General features: G+C 39.5%; 1 protein-coding gene across 1 annotated transcript in view; it reads right to left on the bottom strand.

Moving 5' to 3' along the window:
• Positions 1-6,397: 6,397 nt before the first annotated feature.
• LOC126820391 (myb-like protein X) overlaps positions 6,398-24,693 on the bottom strand; it is a 49,423-nt gene continuing 31,127 nt past the window's right edge. The window contains exons 5-8 of the mRNA XM_050548307.2: positions 18,939-18,984; positions 15,805-15,917; positions 9,929-10,738; positions 6,398-9,112 (exon numbers count right to left, since the gene is read on the bottom strand). Coding sequence (XP_050404264.1) covers positions 9,041-9,112; positions 9,929-10,738; positions 15,805-15,917; positions 18,939-18,984 — 1,041 coding nt within the window. The 3' untranslated portion in view covers positions 6,398-9,040. The remainder of the gene's footprint in view (positions 9,113-9,928; positions 10,739-15,804; positions 15,918-18,938; positions 18,985-24,693) is intronic.

The following is a 24,693-nucleotide window of genomic DNA, read 5'->3' as shown; positions in this document are numbered from 1 at the left end:
ACGGCGCGTGATGTGACGTCACGTGTTGAAGGCAGTCATCTTTTACAGAGATATTAGAAGACTTTCGTAATCCTCTGTGAAACAGGTTTGGTCATGAGATGTAAACAGGGCTAGCGCTAATCCGAACCCTAACCCTAACCTAGTCCCAATGCTTACCCTAACACTAACCTACAATCTCGCTAACAATCACGTGGGCTAACTTTAAATACATCTCAATCACCTTGACAAAAACTGAGCTGGCCTTAAAACGGTCTGATGATTTGGATAGTGATATTAAATGCTTGTGACTGTATGTTTAAACACATCTATCTAAATTTTAAATAAAGCAAGAATCTAAAGTAATGCAATTACCCAATCCCCTAAGAAAAATATTACGGGAAATGTCGTCATCTGTTTTTTTTTCTCCAAATGCTTGCTATTTAAAGAAACATTAAGGAATATTTGATAAAGAGCTGGCAGTACTCACTATATAATACATGTAGTTAAAACCTAGATAATGCAAAGGCAATTTGCTGAAAATTTCAGTCAAATTGATTCACTCTGAACCGAGAATTTAGCGATTGAATTTTCGGCCTAGCCTCGATCATAATTAGTAAAGTCGGTACGATAAATAACATAGTCTCGATTATCCACTTCATGATTTAATGAAAGTTGAGCAGAAATCGGATCCTAATCCAGTAAATATCACAGGCTAGCGATGACATCTTGAGTTGATTATGGTCTGGATAAGTTAATTAATATCTAATTAATAATTTAGATAACATTTCAGACCCGAAGAAAGGCCTGCATAATGTTCAACTGATTTTCTATGACGTCTATTTATAGTTTAATACACGTTAACTTTAATTAGGTACTATAAGATCGATTCGTTACTATAGCAAAAATAGGAGCGTGCGTTAGAAGAGTTGCCTCCCTTAAACGAGGTTCTGAGCTTCTATTGAAAATATAAATTATTATAAAACCTTTAGAGGAGCGTGTGGGTGTGGGTGTGGGTGTGTGTGTGTGTGTTTTGCCTTTGTATATACAAGTAAGAATATTGGTTCTCAATCACACAACATTTCACCACCAACTAGGACAAATGTTTTCGCGAGACTTTCACACACAATTCACGGTTTTTGTTTAAAGGCGCACTACCAGATTTTGCACAGCCCATCGCTGTGGCTTAAAGTATGCATATATATATATTAAACCCGAAAAAGTGAAGTAATAGCCCAAATAGCTTGTTTTTGTTCGAAAGTGACCTAGTTAAGTGTAGACTGGACGCTAAACTCTCTCTCTCTCTCTCTCCCTCTCTCTCTCTCTCTCTCTGGGGCGGTTCCTTTAAACTCAAAACTGTGTTGACAATCATTTACAGTCTCATATGCGACACACTGGCTTCACTGAGATAGGAATGAATAAAATTATCAACTGATCATGGTCTCTCCATGGTGCTATATTATACAAGTGAATTGTCTCGGTGGGCGAAACACAAAGATCTGAATCGTATAAGGGATAATATGTCCCCAGTGTGTCGTTTATTCGTCTATAAATAAATAATGACTGGAGACAATCGTATCACAGTTAGTTTAAAGATACATTAATAATATAAACAACACAAGTTTACACACAGGTCTATAGTCAATCTGTTTCACAGAGATGACTGTTTCGACACGTGACGTCACATCACGCGGGGTCAATCATTGGCTCAATAGCGCGTGCATTACTGATTTGGGCTAAATGGTGAATTTTACTTATTTTAATACCCATTTACACTAAATAGGAAATGATTTTTACCTACAAACAATTCACACGTCTTTATTTATTTTTCTAATAAATGAAAAAAAAAAAATGTCTTAGAATTTAATTTGACGGAAGAAAAAAGTTAATATTTGGAACTCATTAAGTCGCATCGATGTCATCCTTATCAGTGATCGTAGCGGCCTACCGAAAATTCACTGCTGATCAGTGTGGTCTATAGTAGGCCTATTAAAGACCATGTTCTTGAAGCAATGTCTGCCAATTTTACATCTGGGTAGACATGTTAGCTGGAAAGTGCGAGACTTGGTATTCGCGTTGATCGAGGCTCACAAGGTGGGTGAATACCAAATCGAAATTAGTGCCGAAAAACGGAGGGGGAGGGGGTATTACGCGAAGGCCTTGATAAGATGGACGTAGTTAAAGCGAGACTAAGTCTTCTATTGAAGAGGATTAAAGACGGTCCATAGATTTACCCAAAAACAACCACAAATAACTTGAATTACCCAAAGCAACCACAAACAACTTTAATTACCCAAAACAATCCATAGTTTTCTTTCATTTTTAAACATGACATCTTTATGGGTTTTTTTTTATATTTTATCTGTAAAGATGGTTATTATTCTCTTAACTTGATTCTTTTATTAAATATACATTATGCAAGAGCTAAATCTGCCTATTGCAGGTCTTTCTTTAGGCCTGAAATGTTTTCTAAAGTATTAATTAGACATTAATTAACTGATCCAGGCCTTAATCAACTCTCGATGGCATCAGATTTCTCCGATATTAAATAGATTAGAATGGTTCAGCGATACTTTGATTTAATCAAATATGGAGGACCGAGAAATAGTTTCGATCAACCAGTACGGTGGTTGAAATTATTGCACACGTCTATCAAACCTTCAAAGGCTAATATCTTCGCTTGCAATAGAGTAATTTGAATGAAATTTTCAAATTATTCATTTTACATCATCTACTTTCGAACTATTATAGCAAGAATGGCTAGTTCTTTATTTAAATCTTACATAATGTATCTTTAATTAAATTAAATTTATTTTGAGTAAACCTATGGACCCTATTAAAGAAACTTAAACTTGATTAAGGTTAAAATAAATTGTAAGGACGCAGGACAAGCTCAAATTGTCGCACGAAAAATTAAATGGAAGCTGTTTTGTTTAGTAATTTAATTTCATGTTGGCTAAAAGATGCATTATGTAAGAGATAATTTTTCCTATTGCGGGTCTTTCTTTTTTTTGCTTCAAACGTTATTATAAACTATTATTCGCATGTCAACTCTTTACACCACCGAATGGCGGCGATTTAAACGGATTGGAATACGATCGCCATTTAATGATTTAATATAAAAATGGAGAATCTAGGCTTAGTCTCGATTAACAAGTACCTTTACTACAACAATGAACAATCTATGCGACATCTTGTCAAAACTTCAAACAGTGATAAATTCGATCAGAATTAAGTAATTTGAATGAAATTTTCAACATATTCATTTTACATTATCTTTTTTTGAACTATTATAGCAAGAACGACCAGCTCTTTATCCCATTCTTGCGTAATGTATCTTTAAACTCTCGAATACGTAATGTTATATCCCAAAATTGGCTATATTCGAGAGTCTGAAATTTTAAATATAGGTAAAAACCGACTTCAAATCAACACACTAAATTATCCAATTTTATGGTAACCGCATCGAGCACAAAACGTATTTGAATCCACTAAATATCGCAGGCATCCGATGATATCGAGAGTTGATTATGGTCTTGTTAAGTTAATTAATGTCTAATTAATAATTTAGATAACATTTATGTCCAAAAGAGAGAACTTCAACAGACAGATTTAGCTCTTGCATAATGTATCTTTAAGTACGTCATGAAAAAAAAAAAAAAATTTATTTCAAAACACAAAAGAATTGGTAACATGTAGGTGATTGTCCAACGACAAATCTAAAGACCAATCAAAACCCTCGACACAATCAATTCCACGAAATATCGGCTAGTTACGACCTTTTATTGATAGAGAATTATTGTCTGGGTGATTTGATTGATTATGTAATTGAACTCACGACTGTTATTATTAACTTGTGTCTAGATCTTAATGGAACGCGAACCAAAAATAAACAGAGTGAAAATACCGATTGCTATAAGCCTGCGATGGCATCCTACGATCAAGGGGGTATAAAACCTAGTAGTAGTAGCAGTAGTAGTAGTAGTAGTAGCAGTAGTAGTAGAAGCAGTCAGTAGTAGTAGTACACACTGTAATGAAAATGAAATGAAATGGCGTTTAATGTCCTACTTTTCTGCAACGACCGGGATAAAGAAAACGGGCGTACATCATACAGTGTGCATGAGGGACATTTTGCCCGGACAGTGGCGCTACCACCTACTTTTATTTCAAATTCCATTTGTCCAAATTTCTGTTACGTGCACGCCAATGTGTACACAGAACCACGGTTTTTCGTCCCATCCAAACTACTAGACAATGTCCTTGCCAGAACCACGTCGGAAAACAACGTCTTACTCATTGAGCCCCGTCAGTAGTAGTCTTTTGGGTGGGGGGGGGGGGCGTCATTTGATTGACCACCTGTTTGTACCTTGTGACGTCCACATAAGTGCACGACTCAAAAATAGCACTTGTCAACTATTAAACATTATGTACGAGCTAAATCTGCCCAGGCCCGTAGCCAGAGGGGGGCCAACTATAGCTCTAAAATACCTACTGTAGACTGTGCCGGGTGTGCCCCCCCCCCCCTAAAAACTTCACTGCCCCTCCGAAGCTAGCAAGCTGGCTACGGGCCTGAATCTGATTAGTGCAAGCCTTTCTTTGGGCCTTAAATGTTATATGAATTAATCATTAGACTTTTATCACATTGACAAGACCATAATCAAATCTCGATGTCATCGTCTGGCTCCGATTTTAAGTAGATTTGAGCGGTTCGGCCATTTAATGATTTAATTTAAAAATGGAGAAGCGAGGCTAAGACTCGAATGACCACTACAGTAGTTACGATCAATGCACACATCTCATCAAACCTACAACCATTAATAACTTCGCTCAATATAAAGTAATTTGAATGAAATTTTCAATATATTCATTTTTGAAATAGTATAGCGACAATGACCAGCTCTTCATCTAGGCGTGCGGGATCGATGACAGTTAGGGGGCAGAACCCGAAATCCCCGAAAAAAATATCGGGTTTACAGACAGCGGCGCCGTTCTTCTGCGAGAGGCGAAGGTGTATGGACCCCCTCCTCCCCCACCCGGCCCCCACCAAAACATTTTTGGAATATTTGACGGCCGCAAACTTCAATGTGGTCCAATATAGCCTACCTGGCTGACCTGAATCCCAAACAACCAATCAATCGTCGAGGGTTACGGGGACCTCGCCCTCCCGGAGAACATTTTGAAAATTTAACCGCCACACAGGCGTTTTTCTGCTATTCTAGCCCGTGAGTTAAGCAACCCCAAAGTTGTCCAATGGCTTTGTAATCGAAATCCCACTTTATGCCGACCTGAATTCCAACCATCCAGACTGTTGCAGCTGCATTCATAAATCACAAATAATAATCGATGTCCGAAAAATGTCGTACAAAGTAGAGTGACTCCAGATAAAATGTTTTAATCCATAGTAAACTCAGTACAAATTCGTGGTATTCAATTAAAAGAAAAGTAAAATTAGTGTTTTATTAGTTTTCGGGCAATTTATTTTGCCAAGTAGATGAAATATTCTTTTCACTTTACCCCCCCCCCCCCCCGGCTCGTACGCCTGTGTCTAAATCTTACATAATGTCCCTTTAAGTAAAATTGAGAACAGTAAAATATAAAACAGGGATTGAAATAAAATGTAATGGGGTTTAACGCCCTTGTTCTGCACCGATTCTACAATTAGCTCCGTTTAGAAACAGATAGGAGAGAGAGAGAGAGAGAGAGAGAGAGGGGGGGGGGAATGGGGTCTATCTTCAACTCGACACAAACTAGGTCATTTTGGGACTAACATATGGTTCAATTTTATTTCAATAATTCGCTTGCGCGTAGGAGTCTGTATCAGTGGGGGGAACTCTTACTTGACTCGACCAAAGATACTGGATAATCAACCGCATAAAAAAAACAAATTCCAGGTTACGCATGTGCAATGGCACTTTTCGTCAAATATTGACAACGATTCCCGACCCTCCGTACGTTGAAGTCTAGGGGGTTCTGGGTGACCGAGACTGACTGGAGGAAAGAAAACGAATAGTCAACAGAGTGTGGAATGCATTTTTTTGGGTGACAAACTTCGCATATAATCAACAGAAATCTCCATTGTCAACAATATGGCCACATCAAAACGATAAAGCATTTATAAAATATTACTACGTGTACATGTTTATATATATATATATATATATATATATATATAGAACTCTGAATGGCAATTATTTAAAGCAGTGGCTAGTGTTACGATTTCTGTTACTCCTCTGAATCAATGGATTTCAACTTCACTACAGGCCCGAATCCAGGGGACCGTGACCCCCCCCCCACCCCAGCTCACGCCACTTATGCAAACCACTAATGCATGTGGCACTCTGATGATTACCCTTTGCTCCAATGTATGGTTGTGCGATAGCTCAGTGGTAGACTTACGACCCGTGCTTTCTGTGAGGGTAGAGCGCTGGACCGGCAACTGCGAGGCGAATGGATGCCGTCAATGGGTTCGATTCCCTCAAGGGTTGGGAAACGTTAGACCTACGACCCGTGCTTTCTGTGGGGGGATCTGCAAAGAACCCTCACCTCCCGATAACCCTAACCCTAAACTTTGCCGATGGAGGGCTCAGAAAGCATCGTCGTAACAAAAGCCTGAGGACTATTTTTACGACTGGTCGTAACAATAGCCACTGCCATTATTTAAATATTGAAATAAATTATTTATTATATTTACAAATATTAAATCATTTATAATATCATTACCAATCTGATTAAAATACAGGGGCCTGTTTTACGAAATTTTAACTAACATAAAATCAAAATTTTACTAATTTGATTGGATAATATTATATTGATTTTAGTGCTTAGCCTATCAAAATTGAAGTATCTAATAAAATTGGGATTATATCTTTAGTTAAGATTTTGAGAAGCAGGCCGGGCCCTGGTCTATATTTCGTTTCGTGTTTTTATACTTTCGATGGCCTACACTACATGACGATCTGACCAGTTGTAGTGCGAGGTCGCGTCGTACTAGCGACTTTTTACCCTATGACGTCAGACATTGATTAATCAATCAGCGTTGACGTTTCTAGTGGTGCATGGCACGTCAAGAAGTCGCCGCAACAGACTGTTTCATTGGCTAATCCTAACTTCAACGAAAACGCCAGTAATATAACAACTCTTCCAGATCCTAGTGTAGTAAAGACAAGTAAAACGACATTTTGAACTATAAAAAAAACCGAAACGAAACAGGATGTGTGTTTTATTCAGATTGGATCAATAAAGACACGTGAAATAATAAAATGGATTCAGAAGTAAACAGTGCGGCTACATTCTCATTACAATAGCGCCGGCTTTAGGGAAAATGAAAGTACATATAGTTGTCTAATAGTTTAACGCCCAACCGCTACTATTGCTACTTCCATTATAATTAACAACAGCGCCGGCTTTAGGGAAAATGAAAGTAGTTGTCTAGTACCGGTAGTTAACACCCAACCGCTACTATTGCTACTTCCATTCTGATTAACAACAGCGCCAGCTTTAGGAAAATGAAAGTAGTTGCCTAGCAGTTTAACGCCCAACCGCTACTATTGCTACTTTCATTATGATTAACAACAGCGCCGGCTTTAGGAAAATGAAAGTAGTTGTCTAGAAGTTTAACGCCCAACCGCTACGACTGCCACTTTCATTCTCCTTAACAACAGCGCCGGCTTTAGGGAAAATGAAAGACTGCATGCAATAAAGGTGGCTAATGCAGTCTGGGTATCAAGCTGTTTACAATATGATTAACAAGTAGTAACGTACAATAGACCAGGGACCGACCATGACGTCGTGGCCACCATTTTGGAATTGATCGTATTTAAATCGGAGGAGCCTTAGGCTTTAAAGGTTCAATGCTATTTCAATAATTCGCTTGCGCCTAGAGGTTTTTAGCAGTGGGGCGAAACTGCGGTAGAGCCCCGAGAAAACCCAAGAGGTTGTCACGTACATGTAAGGAATCAAAACGGCGCAAGAGTAAGGGCGAGAACAACAACAAAGTGGGTAGCGCTTGGGTCTCCGTTCCTGGTCCAAAACATACAAATCTAAATTGTGCTTGGGATAGAGAGGCGGCACTTTCGTTCTACTGCATTGAAAAATAAAGTTCTGTCGTGAAAGCAGGACACATTTATATTTTTTCACGAAGACACTGCTTTTTGCCGGCTATTTGATGTGTATTGTGCTTTACGTTTGGGAGTGGGGGTGGAATGGGAACCGATACATACCCTAGCCACGCCCCTGTGTCAGATCTACATAAGTACAAGTCGTTATTAATTGATGACGTCATGTGAAAGTGGGATAAGGAGATGATAAGTTGTTGGTGTAAAAAGCTCTCCTGGTCATTCGAAATTGGACATTTACTCTCGAGAACCGTAAGCTGCCATTACAGGCAGAGCTATACATTTAATAACCATTGCGAAGCTGCTGCTTCATTATGAGAAATCTCAGATGAATGTATAAATATGGAATTCTTATATTCCATATTTGATAACATAGGCTACCACATGGCGGGATAAGGGAATCAGCAAACATAGGCTACCATATGGCGGGATAAGGGAATCAGCAAACATAGGCTACCATATGGCGGGATAAGGGAATCTGGCCCCGTGTTCACAAAGCATTCTCAGACTTAAGTTAAGAATTTACTCAAAATTGTTTGCCTTATTTTAACTAAAATATAGCCCTTATAAAACTTTTGTTGTTTTAATGTATCAAATACATCAATAAGAAACTATGTACAAAGTTTTGTGTTTGTGGATCAAAGATATTTCTCATAAACAGTGATTGAAAGTTGAGTAAATTCTTAACTTCAGTCTGAGAATACTTGCTGAAATCGGGACATGAACGATCATATATTAGCACAGCAAGTGACTGCGAATGAATGCCACATGGGACGCTTGGAGATTCCATTGGCCCACATCGTTGACCCGCGATGCTCAAGGCAGAAGCTGATGGGAGAACGGAGAGCTTTTTACGCCAACCAGGAAGTTGGAGGAGGTGGAATGACGAATGTTTCGTAATTTGATAAGCAACAGATATCGGCAATTGGTCTTTCTAGAAAACATAGCATCTACATGTGCTGGGTCTTAGCTTGTGGGCGTGGTTGCTTGACCTGTTTGACCAACTGTTGGAGCTCTTCTTCCTGAAATTACAAGAATTTATGTTACATCTTCACGGAACCAAGCTTCATGGAAACAGTTCTACATCAATTCCAAGTCGTGAAGTAGTGAAGTCTTAATACTGTCACGCGAGGATGTTGATGTAGTGAAGTCTTAATACTGTCACGCGAGGATGTTGATGTAGTGAAGTCTTAATACTGTCACGCGAGGATGTTGATGTAGTGAAGTCAATCTCAGACTCAACAAATGAACGGACTCGGATATACTAGCATGGACACTTTTTATGTCATATCACGTCAACTCATTATTTTGCGGTATTCAAGGATACCCGCTGATCCAAAGCTCACGAGATACATATGAACCGCCATCTGTTCTACAAAACAATATGAAATGGGGTTTAGCGTCCTACTGTTCTGCTCCGAACTTGGCTAAAGAAAACGGGCATACGCAATACAGTGTGCTATGAGGGAAATTTTGCCCAGACAGCGGCACTACGGTCTACTCTTATATCGAATTCCAACGGTCAAGGGATCTTTTACGTGCACGTCAATTTGTACATGAGACCTCGAGTTTTCGTCTCATCCGAACGACTAGATAGCTGTCCTTGTCAGACCCCCCGTCCTGGATCACTGACAAGGGGAGGGGGGCATGCCGGAAAATCTGGATGAACCTTCTTGGCCAATGCAGGGATCTAACACCCGACCTCCAGGCTATAAGCGAACCCACTTAGCCACCGTGACCCCCCATCAAATAAATAAGACTATTATTATTGTTATTTTCATCATGAAAGTTCGACATTTCGCTAGACAGGATGCCATAGTCCAGCGATCTAATTTTACCTGACTGTTCATTTCGTGGCTGTGTTTGTCATGTTTGTCGTCTGTTTCTTCTGAGATATGATCTTCATCCTGGACGTCTTCCTCTTCGGGACTCGAATGATCTTCATTTTCTTCCGATGATTCGCTGTCTTCATTTGATTCATTTAACTCACTAGACTCACTGACGTCATTAGATTCATGGCTTCCAAACTCCCTCGATTCACTGACGTCATTAGATTCATGGCTTCCAAACTCCCTCGATTCACCGATGTCATCATTAGATTCATGGCTTCCAAACTCCTCGGGTTTCAAATCTTGATCATAATCGTAGTAGTAATAAATGTAATTATAAGGATGCTCCTTGGAATCGGGGTTTCTCTTAGATCCCGCCTTTTGGAGCAGGGATTCTTGCAGAAGGGATTTTTGGTATTTTTCGGTTTTTAAGGCCTGTTCGGCAGTCTGTTGCAAAACATCACGGGCCTCGTCTCGTAGTTCCTTCTTCTCGGCCAATTCGGAAGGTGGAACCTCCGACACCAATTCTTCCTCGATAGGAACGTGTTTGATTTCTTTGATATCGTATTTAGTTTTGGTGACGGACTGGTCGTCATGGTTACTGGGATTAGGAAGGTTGTCATTAGAACCGACAGGCCCACTTCCAACACCCTCAACAATGTTGTTATGTGATTCTTGGACGTCGTCATGGTTACTGTTTTCTTTATTTGGGTTAGGAAGTCTGTTGAATAACGGCAGAGTATTTAGGAAAGGGTTGGCTTCACTGTATTTTTCTTGGGCTTCGGCAATTTTCTGAATGTCTTCTTTACCTGGCTGACCCTGTAACGGAATAGAAGAAAGGAGTTAATAAAACTCTCAACTTTGTCACTCTTGTGTTCCCTTTTTTTAAAAAAAAACTAAGATCAAGTATACTGGTGTATGTGTTGGGGGCGGGGTTGTGTTGGGGTGGGGGTGATGGTGTATGTGTCGGGGTAGGGGAGATGGTGTATGTATTGGGGTGGGGGTTGTGATGGTGTGAGTGTAGGGGTGATGGTGTATGTGTCGGGGTAGGGGAGATGGTGTATGTATTGGGGTTGGGGTTGTGATGGTGTGAGTGTAGGGGTGATGGTGTATGTGTCGGGGTAGGGGAGATGGTGTATGTATTGGGGTGGGGGTTGTGATGGTGTGAGTGTAGGGGTGATGGTGTATGTGTCGGGGTAGGGGAGATGGTGTATGTATTGGGGGTGGGGGTTGTGATGGTGTGAGTGTAGGGGTGATGGTATATTTGTTGAGGTTGGGGTGGGGGTGACGGTGTATTTGTTGAGGTGGGGTTGATGGTATATGTGTTGGGGTGGGGTGGGGTGATTTAATTATAAGTATGGAGGAAACACCATTTTTTTTTGACTACCGGCCTTTGCCTCACCATTTCTATCGTGGGGTTATTCTCATGTGGCAAGTTTAGGGGGGGGGGCATCTAAATCAGTGGTTCTCAACCTTGTTTTGCTAATGGTACACCTTTGAACACATGAAAAAAATAGCGGCACACCTGGCTAAATATATATGAAAAATATTTGAATTTTGTAAAATAAAAATATGGTAAGTCAGACGGCATACAACCGTAGACAGAGAGACTAGTTTTTCTTTATTTAATTGGAGTCATTCTATATGTCTATGACTAATATCTCTCTACGGTTGTATGCCGTATGACTTACCATGGTTTTATTTTGCAACATTTTAAATATTTTTCATATATATTTAGCCAGGTGTGCCGCTATTTTTTCATGTGTTCCAAGGTGTGCCGTTGGCAAAGAGAAGTTGAGAACCACTGCCCTAACTCCTTATCATAATGCCAAAGCCATTTTTAAGTGCACGTCACAACGTGTACGCGGGATCTCGACTTTTGTAGCACCATAGGTCTTTTGTCTGACGTGGAGAGCGTACATTGTCAAACCGGTCGCCACATCCTACATACGACCCATGCATCTTTTCTTACTACATATTTCTGTAGCCTTGTGATCGTCTAGAATTTGTCTCTAGCTGTCTTTACTTCTGCTTCACGTTGTGTATTTACTTCTTCCAGTTTCTTAAGACGTTTGTCTTACCAGGAACAATAATGCATAGTTCGCTTCTACATTTTATATAGCATATAACTGAATACAGGTATACAAGCATAGCACAAATTACAATACTATATAGCTAAAACCACTTCTCCACCCTATCCAGCCTCTCAGCTGTCTAGGAACTCAGATGTACCCGCGATCTCTGGAATCTAATGCAAGTCTGACTTACAGGGTTCCCCGGTTTCTTTTAAAGGTAAATGAATATCATGCACCATAAAGCGTGTAATTAACAAAATGATTGGTTACTTTAAATCAAATGATGCAATTAGAATAATTCCTCTCACGTTTAATTCTGGTGGTAAATAATTGACATATGTTTTCGATAAAGAACTCTTTTTTATATGTCAACTGTCAATTACAGACTAAGTTGATTTAGTGCACACTATATATGTGAATATGTTTGAAATTACTAACTTGCCAAAAATATTAATTAATGAAATATAAAGGCATCTTATTTCAAGAGCAAAAATTCTAGCAATATTATTACACTTTTCGTCTCATCCGAACACCCAGATGCCCTCGGTCCTGCACCACTGAAATTCCTCGCCTAACACCTGCATCGAAACGAGTCCTCTCCCCCCCCCCCAGCCCTCCCCAAATGTCGTAAATTGACCAAAGCCTTAAACGTTGAGTCACTGTGACTCCCATGTAAGATCAGAAGTGGGCATGGAATGAAATGAAATGAAATGGGGTTTAACGTCCTACTGTTCTGCTCCTAACCTGGGCTAATGGAGACGGGCATACGCCATATAGTGTACTATGAGGGAAATTTAGCTACGGCCTACTCTTATATCGAATTCCAACTGCTTAGGGATCTTTTACGTGCACGCCAATGTGTACACGGGGCCTCGGCTTTTCGCCACAAATGGACGTTAAATGAAAAGAAACGATATAGGTAATGAAATGAAATGGGGTTTGACGTCCTGCTGTTCTGCTTCGACTGGGCTAATGAAATGAAATGGGGTTTAACGTCCTACTGTTCTGCTCCTATACTGGGCTAATGGAGACGGGCTTACGCCATACAGTGTGCTATGAGAGAAATTTTGCCCGGGCAGCGGCACTATCGCCTACTCTTATAATTATATCGAATTCCAACTGCCAAGGGATCTTTTACGTGCATTCCAATGTATACACGGGACCTCGGTTTTTCGTCTCATCCGAAGGACTAGACAGCTGTCCTTGTCAGGCCCTCCGTTCTGCACCACTGACAAGGGGAAACCACGTCGGAAAATCCCAGTGAACTTTCTCGGCCAATGCAGGGATCGAACACCCGACCTCCAGGCTAGCGAGCCAGCGTCTTAACCACCTAGCTACCGTGGCTCCAGGGCTAATGAAATGAAATGAAATGAAATGGGGTTTAAAGTCCTACTGTTTTGCTCCGACTGGGCTAATGAAGACACAACACAAGGTATATATGGATATAACGACTTCTTTTCGTAACACATACAGGTCACGTTTTCAATTTAATGATATAGAGGATATTTGTCGTTTTAGAGTGAATAACATATTTTATTTCATCGAGAAGCAAGAAAACTTAAATTTTCACGAATGCGTAGCATGAGTGAAAATATAAACGTTTTCTTGCTTAGAGATGAAATAAAATATGTTATTCACGACAAAACGACAAATGTTCTATTTATTTTATGATTTTACAATCATTTTAGGTAAAAACAACATGGACTACTTTGTCCGCTTCTAGCCAGTGGAATAACACTTTTATTTCACTGATAAAACGCGGTATTCCACTACTGATCATAAAATAAAAGTGGATATTTATCATTAACTTGATAACGTGACCTGTATGTGTTACGAAACGTCGTTATTAAATAACAGAGAAGTAGTTATATCCATATATACCCTGTGTTGTGTTTTGTTATGAGTATTTTATTTATCAGAATTTTATCTGGAATTAAATATCCTTGACAAAAAGAATCCATGGTGCATGGATGGACAGATACTACACTATATTATGGTTTTATTAGACTCATAAAGAAGGTTTATGGCGACCAATATTATCAGGTTCAGAATACTGTCTCCTGTAATAACAACCGATCACAACAAAGAGAGGGAGAGAGAGAGAGAGAGACTAACATATGATTCAATATTATTTCAAATGGCGTGGTTTCGATTCCCCGGATGTACATGGCAAGGAGTTGGGTCGCCTGTGCAGCATCGTGGGTTTTCTCCGGGTCCTCCGGTTTCCTCCCACTGCTAAATACCCCTACGCGCAAGCAAATTATTGAAATATAATTGAATCAAATGTTAGTCCCGAAATGACCTAGTTTGTGTCGAGTGAACGTTACCCCCCCACCCTCTCTCGCTCGCTCTCCCGTAGTCCGGACAATATGTCCCTCATAGCACACTGAATGGCGAATGCCTGTCTTCATTAGCCCAGTTGATACAGGAAAGTAGGCCATGATTTTGCGCACAAACAAATTATTGAAATAAATCTCCTTTATACTTTATTACATGCCGAAATGGCAAAGTTTGCTTTGCGTGGACGTTAAACCTAGATTTTCTGTCTCGCAATTTATCAAAATAACTTTTATGAATTTTATCCCAGAGAACGTGGTCCAATAACTTGTTGTAAATTTGATCTTAGAGATCCTTGTCCAATAACTGGTAAACATTTTGTCTCAAAATTCAGCGATTCTCCCTTTTACAAAGTAAAATATATTTAAAGGAGCTAAATCGCTAATATTTGGGGCTTATAAATGGACACAAATGAGTCGCAATGCATATAATAATGTAATATGAATGTATTTAAACTGATTTACATTCAATCGTTTCTGTTTTTACTCTAATATCTAATCCGTTATGTTCGGCGAAATACGGCAGAAGTCTCAATCGTATGGCAATCTCTAGCGTCTGGACATTCCAGTCTACACCGATAGTATTTATTGTCTTAGATATTTGATATCAGAAGCCCATCTTTTCACGGTAAGATCAAAACATCAATGTTGATTTAAATTGACAAATAATTCGTGTTTTCAATGTCGAAGACTTTGGATGATATTGAGTTAAGAGACTTAGCTACTTGAATGACCCCCCTCCTTTAACTTGTTATGGTCTCTCTTTAACTCAACAAGATATTTTTATGGTCTCCCTTTAACACATTTTTTATGGTCTCCCTTTAACTCAACAAGATATATTTTACATTGAGTATCACTTGCCGTGAATAATTGATTAGTTAATTGGCTTCATGGATCAATACTACATTTTATTAGATTTATCTCATAAAAATCTTCACTGTTTGTTTTAGTAGCCATGTTGGCTTCCATCAAGCGGACTATATTTTATAATTAAGACGAAATAAATCGTGTAATAGCTGCCATTTCCTTTTGTCGACTATCTCAGCTTCGTGCGTATCCTATTCCCTAATCGCGTAGGCTTGATTTCACGAAATCCGATTAAATCTGACAAAATCGTAAACGTTTAGTGAATTGAAATGGTCCAGATGTGTAAGTTGGTCAATATTCCAGTTTCAGACCTAGATCAATACTATATTATTACGGGGGGTTTGGATGGCGAATGGTTAGCACGTGCGCGTTGTATCATAAGGTTTGTCATTGAGTCAACTGGCGTGGTTTCGAATCCTCGGTTGCAGGAACAAACATTAAAAGTTATTACATCTATAATTCTAACAACCAATACAGCAACCCGCGTTTACCTTCATACAAGAGATTAGCCAATGAAATGGTCTGTTTAGTTCAACTTAAGGCCAGCTGTGCACTGAATAGTGGGACGTTATTTAGAGTAGTTTATCCAGTCTGTGGGAATACTTACATTTTCTGGATTCCTGTCGTAGGGAAATGCTGGAATGACGTTGTTGATATTAGAAAACATGGATTCGGGAACAGTCCCAGTGACGTCACTTGATCTTGGGTCATATTCGGTTTCTGAAATAAATTTCGTTGTAAAACATATGATTACTTCTTGCATAATAATTGGTTCTCTCGTTTGTTCATCTCATTGTGAAAGGGCGGGAATAAAATTAAATATCTCTTCAACACACCACTTCAGCCATTCAACACTTGCTCACGGACAGGGGTGTTGCCGTCTACTCTCGTTCGAATCCCATCTGCCATATCTAAATGGAGAGAGGCCTCAGGTTATTTTAGTTTTGAGGCTCCTCCTAAGCCATCCGGGGTGTTGGATAGCCGAATGGTTAGCACGCGCGATCTGTTTCATACGGTCTGTCATTAAGTCAACTGGAGTGGTTTCGAATCCCCGGTTGTACGTGACTGTCCAACCTCGTGAGTTTTCTCCGGGTCTTCCGGTTTCCTGCTACTGCTAAAGACCCCTACGCGCAAGCGAATTATTGAAACAAAATTAAACCATGTGTTAGTCCCGAAATGACATAGCTTGTGTCGAGTGGACGTTAAACCCAATCTCTCTCTCTCTCTCTGGCTTAAGCCCTCCTCCCTCAAGACTTTTTTTAAACAAATATGACGACAACATGGTGTTTAAATTTCACGTTTCTCCGCTAAAGGATATAAGATCTTACTATTTGGTAGCCTGTCAAGCCCTTCTCCCTCAAGACTAGAGGAAGATGGAAGGGGTTTGTTTTTGTTTTTTTTTAAAACAAATTTGACGACAAAGGAAAATCCTTTACTGCTGCCAAGGGATATTTCATGTGCACTAGTAATTCATACTAAACTTAGGCTGTCTGTCTACAGTTAGCTCCGCTTGAGAACAGGCACTAATCTAGTTTAAACAATATTTTATTCAATAAACTGAATTGGATTGAACAACAGTCAAAGGCCTATATAAGTTCTCTCCAAACATATAAAATAGTTAAATCTTATCAAAAACACACTTTTATGGATAACAATTACTATTGTTTATTTCACTGCGACGTTTCAACAAGGTTTCACAAGTCGTTATCAAGCATATACACAAAAAATCCATTTTTTTTATCCATAAAAGTGTGTTTTTGATTAAGTTCCAATTACTAAATGCCATTCAAAGAATAAGTTAAATCTTATGTTTACAATACAATGGTGGACTTAATCTAGTTGACCGACATTTTAAGTCCTAAACCGACGACGATTTTAATTGAAAACACTATGGAAACTTCGAGAATTTTGAGAAGTATTCATTCAATAAAATTGAAAAGGTTTTTTTGTTCTTTGTGTGTATGGTAGATGCGAAAAGGGGTGGGACAGCATAACAAAACAGTATAATAATTTTTGGATATGGCGGCCATTTAGGGCAGAGATCTATTCTCGAAGTATGACGTAGATGGATCTCTGTGTGCGGAATGCTAGTAATTTTCACATGTGACGTCAGATTTTCGTCCCTTCACGTCACTTGGATACAGACTGCCGTTTTAGTCCAGTCAATCTGGGGTTAGGTTAGACCCAAAACAAATTGCAACAAAATTAATTTCACTGGGACACATTTCAGTATAGTCCCCTAAACAACCACCCAAAAATGTTCCAAAATATCTTTGGCGGAAAATAGTCAAATTGGGTAATATATGCTAATTAGTATAATTTCATGTTTTAAAAATTCATTATTCTAGTGATTCATCGAACTGAATACCTTGCTAACAATGACAACATTCCTTCACGGTTGAAGTGTTTTACAGGATTGACGTAACTTTTCCCATGATAACTCGATTAGTAGACCGTATCGCTCACTATTATTGAAAGACTTGTGGGTCGTTCACATTCTGATTAAAACACAGATCCTATTTCGTTTCGTTTTTTATAGTTCAAAATTCCGTATTACTTGTCCTTACTACACTAGGATCTGGAAGGTTTGTTATATTATCAGCGTTTTGGCTGAAGTGAGAGATAAACCAATGAAACGGTCTGTTAAGGCGACTTCTTGGCTTGCCATGCACGGAACTGTGGGTAAACCACTAGAAACGTCAACGCTGATTGATTAATCAATGCCTAACTTCATAAGGTCAAAAGCCGCTCGTACGACCCGTGACGCGAACTACCAGTACAACTTGTCAGATCTTCATGTAGTGTAGGCCATCGAAAGTTTAAAAAAAAACCGAAACGAAATATAGATCTGTATTTTGATCAGATTGGGTCATTCAAGGGTATAAGGATGTCAATCAATGTAGACCTGACTAGGCCCCTCATTTCACCCGATTTTGACCAAGATACATTTTGCCCCACCTTATTTTCTTTTTTCTTAATGTTGTGGAAAGTCGTGAAAATAACACCTCATATAAAATAACCAGTATCGTACTGGCCAGGTTGTCAGCTTCCCTACACTCGGCAAACCTTAGCAGATTCTAGTAGCTTACATCTAGCCTCGGCTGTATGACGAAGTCCGCCATTGGAACTACATTTAAGTTCCTGGATTACCAACGGCGATGCCCATGACGACGCCTTTGAAGAATGTTTTATCATACAAATCTATAGAATTCTAAAGCTGTTTTTCTTTTAAGTTTATCCGATTTCCTTCAAACAAGAACAACTTTGCACTAAAAATTCTACACACGCTTGGAACGACGCAATTTTGATAACTTCCTTTTGAAAGCGGCAAGTTTTCTTAATAAGTAAATTGGTGCTGCATCGCAATTGTATAGGCGTAGGTACATATCACTTACCGTCATACAGCCGAGGCTAGATGTTGAGTAACGGAATCTGCCGAGGTTTGCCGAGTGAGCTTGCCTAATGACAAGTGGGCCCCTGAGGAAGTGGGATCCTTTGACATTAGACAATATATTTAAAATATAAATTATCCAAAAATGTAAAGAAAACAAAATCGGGAAAATTCTAATTACATCTTTTTGTTTGCACTTATATATTTTTTAAAAATTTATTCATTTTAAAAATTAAATGATAGAATTATATTGGTGGGTGGGGCCTCTTTGTCTCCAGGCAACCAATATTTTCAGACCCAGTCCGCTACTGAAAATAACGATACATGATGTGGTATGTATATAAACTCACCAGAACTGGATTCTGTCTCTTCATTTTTATCCAACTCTTTCTCTGTCTGAAATACAAATCAACATTAATACTATAAATCCTGGAAAAATAAACAGCGTTGCCAGTCAACGAAATAGACACGCGCGCCTAAGGGTGAATAACCCGATATCAAAACATCGGTAATCTTAAGGGTGTTCTTTCGATTCCCGGATTGTACGTGACAAGAAGGAGGGTCGCCTGTGCAACCTCGTGGGTTTTCACCGGGTACATGACAAGGAGGAGGATCGCCTGTCAAACCTCGTGGGTTTTCACCGGGTCCTTGGGTTCTTCGGCTTCCTTCCACTACTAAAAACCAATACGCGGAAGCGAATTATTGAAAGAAAACTGAACCCTATGTTCGTCCCCAAATGACCTACTTTGTGTCGAGTAGACGTTAAACCCATGTCTCTCTCTCTCTCACAGTTATTGAAATAAAATTAAACCATATGTTAGTCCCGAAATGACCTAGTTTGTGTCGAGTGGATGTTAAACCCCATTTCTCTCTCTGTTAAGGTTTTTTGCAATATGTCAAGGATGCATCAACCTACTCATATTATAAAATGTTCACCCAGATTTTCCGGCGTGGTTCCCCTTTGTCAGTGATGCAGGGCGGAGGGCCTGACAAGGACAGCTGTCTAGTCGTTCGGATGGGGCGAAAAACCGAGGTTATGTGTAGACATTGGCGTGCAAGTAAAAGATCTCTTGACAGTTGGAATTCGATATAATAGTAGGCCATAGTGCCGCTTTCCAGGCAAAAATCCCTTCATAGCACACTGTATGGCATATTCGTGTCTTCATTTCATTTCTGTATTATAAAATGTTTAAATCCCTGGTTAGCGACGATGACCCGGGCAACATGTAGAAATGAATTGTCTGTTCTATATTCCAGATAAATAACTATTCAAGTTCTAGTCAAATAAATGATTTTCATGGCATGATTTGTCTGGTATTGTGTGTCACGCCTCTTAAAAATAATTGAAACGTTTTAACAGAATTGAGAATGTAAGGCTATTGTTGGCAACACTTCCAGACCAAAGCTCATATATTAAACATTAAAGAGTCATTGTAACTCTTACCAAGAAAATAATTGTATATACAGGTTCAAAATGACCTGGAGCCCCCGTGAATTAATGAGTAAGACAGAAATGAAATGAGGTTTAACGTCCTACTGTTCTGCACCGAACTGGGCTAATGAAGATGGGCATCCGCCATACAGTGTGCTATGAGGGAAATTTTGCCCGGACAACGGCACTACGGCCTACTCTTATATCGAATTCCATCTGCCAAGGGATCTTTTACGTGCACGCCAATTTGTACACGAGACCTCGGTTTTTCGTCCCATCCGAACGACTAGACAGCTGTCCTTGTCAGGCCCTCCGTCCTGCATCACTGACAAGGAGGAACCACGCCGGAAAATCTGGATGAACTTTCTCGGCCAATGCAGGGATCGAACACCCGACCTCCAGGCTCGCGAGCCAGCGTTTTACCAACTTAGCCACCGTTATTCCCTCAATGAGTAAGACAAAGGTTCTCCAATCTGGAGCGGGGCTAGATGGCCGAATGGTTAGCGTGTGCGCGTTGTATAATAAAGTCTGTCATTGAGTCATCTGGCGTGGTTTCGATTCGACGGTTGTATGTGACAAGGAGTAGGGTCGTCTGTTCAACACTCGTGGGTTTTCTCTAGGTCCTCCGGTTTCCTCCCACTGCTAAAGACCCCTACGCGCAAGCGAATTATTGAAATAAAATTGAACCATGTGTTAATCCCGAAATGAACTAGTTTGTGTCGAGTGGGCGTTAAACCCCATCTCTCTCTCTCTCTCTCTCTCTCTCTCTCTCTCTCTCTCTCTCTCTCTCTCTCTCACTTCACTCTGAGCCGAGAAAACGGAATTTCAAAAACATTGTCGCCTCGATTGTCATTGTTACCAAGGTTACGGTTAATCATGAACAGCCGATGAATCGCAGGTTGGATTCAAATCTGTTTAAAATCGTACCCATCCGATGGCATCGAGAGTTGATTATAGTCTTGTACATCATGTTAATAAATGTCTAATTAATAGTTTATATAACATGTCAGGTCGAAAGAAAGATCTGCAATAGGCAGATTTAGTTCTTACATAAAGTAAACTCAATTCCACATTTAAAAATCAGCGACACCCAACTTAGCCCTTTAGATAATGGATATTAAGCAAGTAAATTAAACAATATGTAAGCCGTGTATCGTTACACTGACAAAACAATGGATAATATAAACTAATTTGAAACAAATTAATTATGTTATAAAATAAACCGGTATATCATATAAACAATGGGATGAAATGTTAACAGAGTGTTTAATTATAAATATACGCATTATTACAGCTAATATGGATTCTGATAATCTCCAATACAACCACAAGCTGATTAAAACACAGATCCTATTTCGCTTCGTTTATTATAGTTCAAAATTTCATTTTACTTGTCTTTACTACACTAGGATCTGGAAGAGTTGTTATATAACCCGCGTTCTGGTTGAAGTGTGTATCAACAGACGCGTTGTTAATTTAGTTAGCCCCCCCCCTCCCTCTCTCTAATTCCCTCTTTCTCTAATCTCTCGGGTATTTTGTATTTTTTAGTTTATTTTGAAGTTAGAATGAACGCGTGTTTAATTATCATATCAACTTTCCCTCGTCTACAAACATGTCGGATCGATCGATCGTTTTATTATAAACTTGTCACTCACGAATATTCTGGTAATAGTCGATAAAAACAAAGTTGGGAAAAGTCTCGATAAAACTGTCAGTCTTATTTAATTAAAATCTAACTCTAGAATACCGTTAGATAGTATAGGAAAAGCGAGATATAACAGACTCATTTTAATAAAACGAAATGAAATGAAATGGGGTTTAACGTCCTACTGTTCTGCTCCTAAACTGGGCTAATGAAGACGGGCATACGCCATACAGTGTGCTATGAGGGAAATTTTGCCCGGGCAGCGGCGCTACGGCCTACTCTTATATCGAATTCCAACTGCCAAGGGATCTTTTACGTGCACGCCAATATGTACGCGGGACCTCGGTTTTTGTCCCATCCGAACGACTAGACAGTTGTCCTTGTCAGGCCTCCGTCCTGCATCACTGACAAGGGGAAACCACGCCGGAAAATCTGGATGAACTTTCTCGGCCAATGTAGGGATCGAACACCCGACCTCCAGCCTTACCCAATTAGCCACCGTGACCCCCGAAATATATCACAGTTGTATAGAACACTGAACTATATAGGAAATATATCGCACAGTTGTACACACCATTGAACTATATAGGAAATATATCGCACAGTTGTTCACACCATTGAACTATATAGGAAATATATCGCTAGTTAACCCAGACGATCGGGGATTTACGGCTGTAAGCCAATCACGTCTGATTGGATTGGGGTGCTTCAATTTCCCGCCAATAATTATAAGTGATGCCTTGTAGGTGACAGTTAATTGTAAAATGCTAACACATTAAGGTACCAATGATAGTATAATAACAAACCATACTACGTCTTTATTGTTGAGGATCACGTGGCTAAGTGGGTAAGACGCTGGCTCGCTAGCCTGGAGTCGGGTGTTCGATCTCGGCTTTGGCCGAGAAAGTTCATTCATATTTTTCTGCGTGGTTTCGCCTTGTCAGTGATGCAGGACGGAGGGCCTGACAAGGACAGCTGTCTAGTCGTTCGGATGGGACGAAAAACCGAAGTCCCGTGTACATATATGCGTGCACGTAAAAGATTCCTTGGCAGTTGGAATTCGATATAAGAGTAGGCCGTAGCGCCGCTGCCCGGGCAAAATTTCCCCCATAGCACACTGTATGGAGTATGCCCGTCTTCATTAGCCCAGTTTAGGAGCAGAACAGTAGGACGTTAAATCCCATTTCATTTCATTTCATTTCATTTGTCTTTATTATTCAACACTCAATGAACTTTTCGTCACAGGAATGTATTCCAAAATGTACATCCATATTTTTTTTCAAGAACTCGTGTAATATCATTCTGCACGCAGAGATCCATCTACGTCATACTTCGAGAATAGATCTCTGCCCAAAATGGCCGCCATATCCAAACATTAGTAGTATACTGTTTTGTAATGCAGTTCTACACCGTTTCACACACAAAGCCTAAATAAACTTTTTCAATTGTATTATATAGAGGCAGAATAAATCCTTAACTAAATCCTCGAAGTTCACTTTGTGTTTTCGACTAAAATCGTGGATTTAGGAATTAAAATGTCGGCCAACTAGTTTAGTGTCTGTTTTCAAGCGGAGCTAACAGTAGACAGGCAGCCTAAGTTTAGTATGGTGTAATATTGGCGTATAAAACTAATGTAAATTGTGTAACAGACAGGTAAAGGAGAATTAGGTAAGATTAAGAAAGAGCTGACATTTCTGGCTATAATACTTAAGAAAATAGATAATGAAAACAGAATATGCTGAAAATCTCAGTCAAATTGCTGCACTCTGAACCGAGATATTTTAGAGATTCAATTCTAGACTAGCCTCGATCGCCATTACTAACGTTGGTACGATAATAAACAAAGTCTCGATTATCCATTGTAAGTTTATTTATCCATCACAAAATGTATTCAAATTCACTAAATATCACAGGCTATTTTGTTTCCATTATCTATTTTTAACTATTATAACACGAACTGTGAGCTCTTTATCTAAACCTTACCTAATGCTCCTTTAACTGCAACTTTTTGCTCACCGTTATCAAGCATTGAATGTCATCTATAAAGCTAGCTGTTATATTTTATGTCCTTTAAAGTAGCTAAATCTCTAACTCAATATCATCCAAAGTCTTCGAATTGAAAACACGATTTATTTGTCAATTGAAATCAACATTAATGTTCTGATCCTACCGGGAAAAAAATGGCTTCTGATATCCAATATTTAAGATAAAAAAACCATTTTACCATTGGTACACGAATCGTGTAACATAATGCGTTTCAGCGCCATTTGCAACAAGGGACTCGAAGAACGAGCCTAGACATATTCCACGAGTCATGTCAAACGTTGACCTCATACTTATCTGGAGAGCATGCGCAATAAATACTATCGGTGTAGACTGGAATAATCAAGACACTAGAGATCGTCATTCGATTGAGACTTTTGGCGTATGTCACCGAACATAACTGATTGGAGATTACAGTAAAAACAGAAACGATTGAATGTAAATCAGTTTATATACATTCACAATACATTATTATATGCGTTGTGACCCATTTGAGTCAATTTCATACACTGATCAGCAGTGAATTTTCGCTAGGCCTCTACAATCACTGATAAGGTAAGGAAATGAAATGAAATGAAATGAAATGTGGTTTAACGTCCTACTGTTCTGCTCCTAAACTGGGCTAATGAAGACGGGCATACGCCATAAAGTGTGCTATGAGGGAAATTTTAACCGGGCAGCGGCACTACGGCCTACTCTTATATCGAATTCCAACTGCCAAGGAATCTTTTACGTGCACGCCAAAGTGTACAAGGGACCTCGGTTTTTCGTCCCATCCGAACGACTAGACAGCTGTCCTTGTCAGGCCCTCCATCCTGCATCACTGACAAGCCAGCGTCTTGCCCACTTAGCCACGTGATCCCCCCACTGCTAAGGGTGACATCGATGCGACTTAATGAGCCCGAAATATTAACTTTTTTCCTGCGACAAATTAAATTCTAAACCATTTTTTTTTATGTATTAGAAAAATAAATAAAGACGTTTG

The sequence above is a fragment of the Patella vulgata genome, chromosome 5, assembly GCF_932274485.2.
Source record: "Patella vulgata chromosome 5, xgPatVulg1.2, whole genome shotgun sequence".
Classification (NCBI taxonomy): domain Eukaryota; kingdom Metazoa; phylum Mollusca; class Gastropoda; family Patellidae; genus Patella; species Patella vulgata.
Note: the sequence above shows the minus strand (reverse complement) of the source record. Positions and strands in the feature narration are given on the sequence as shown.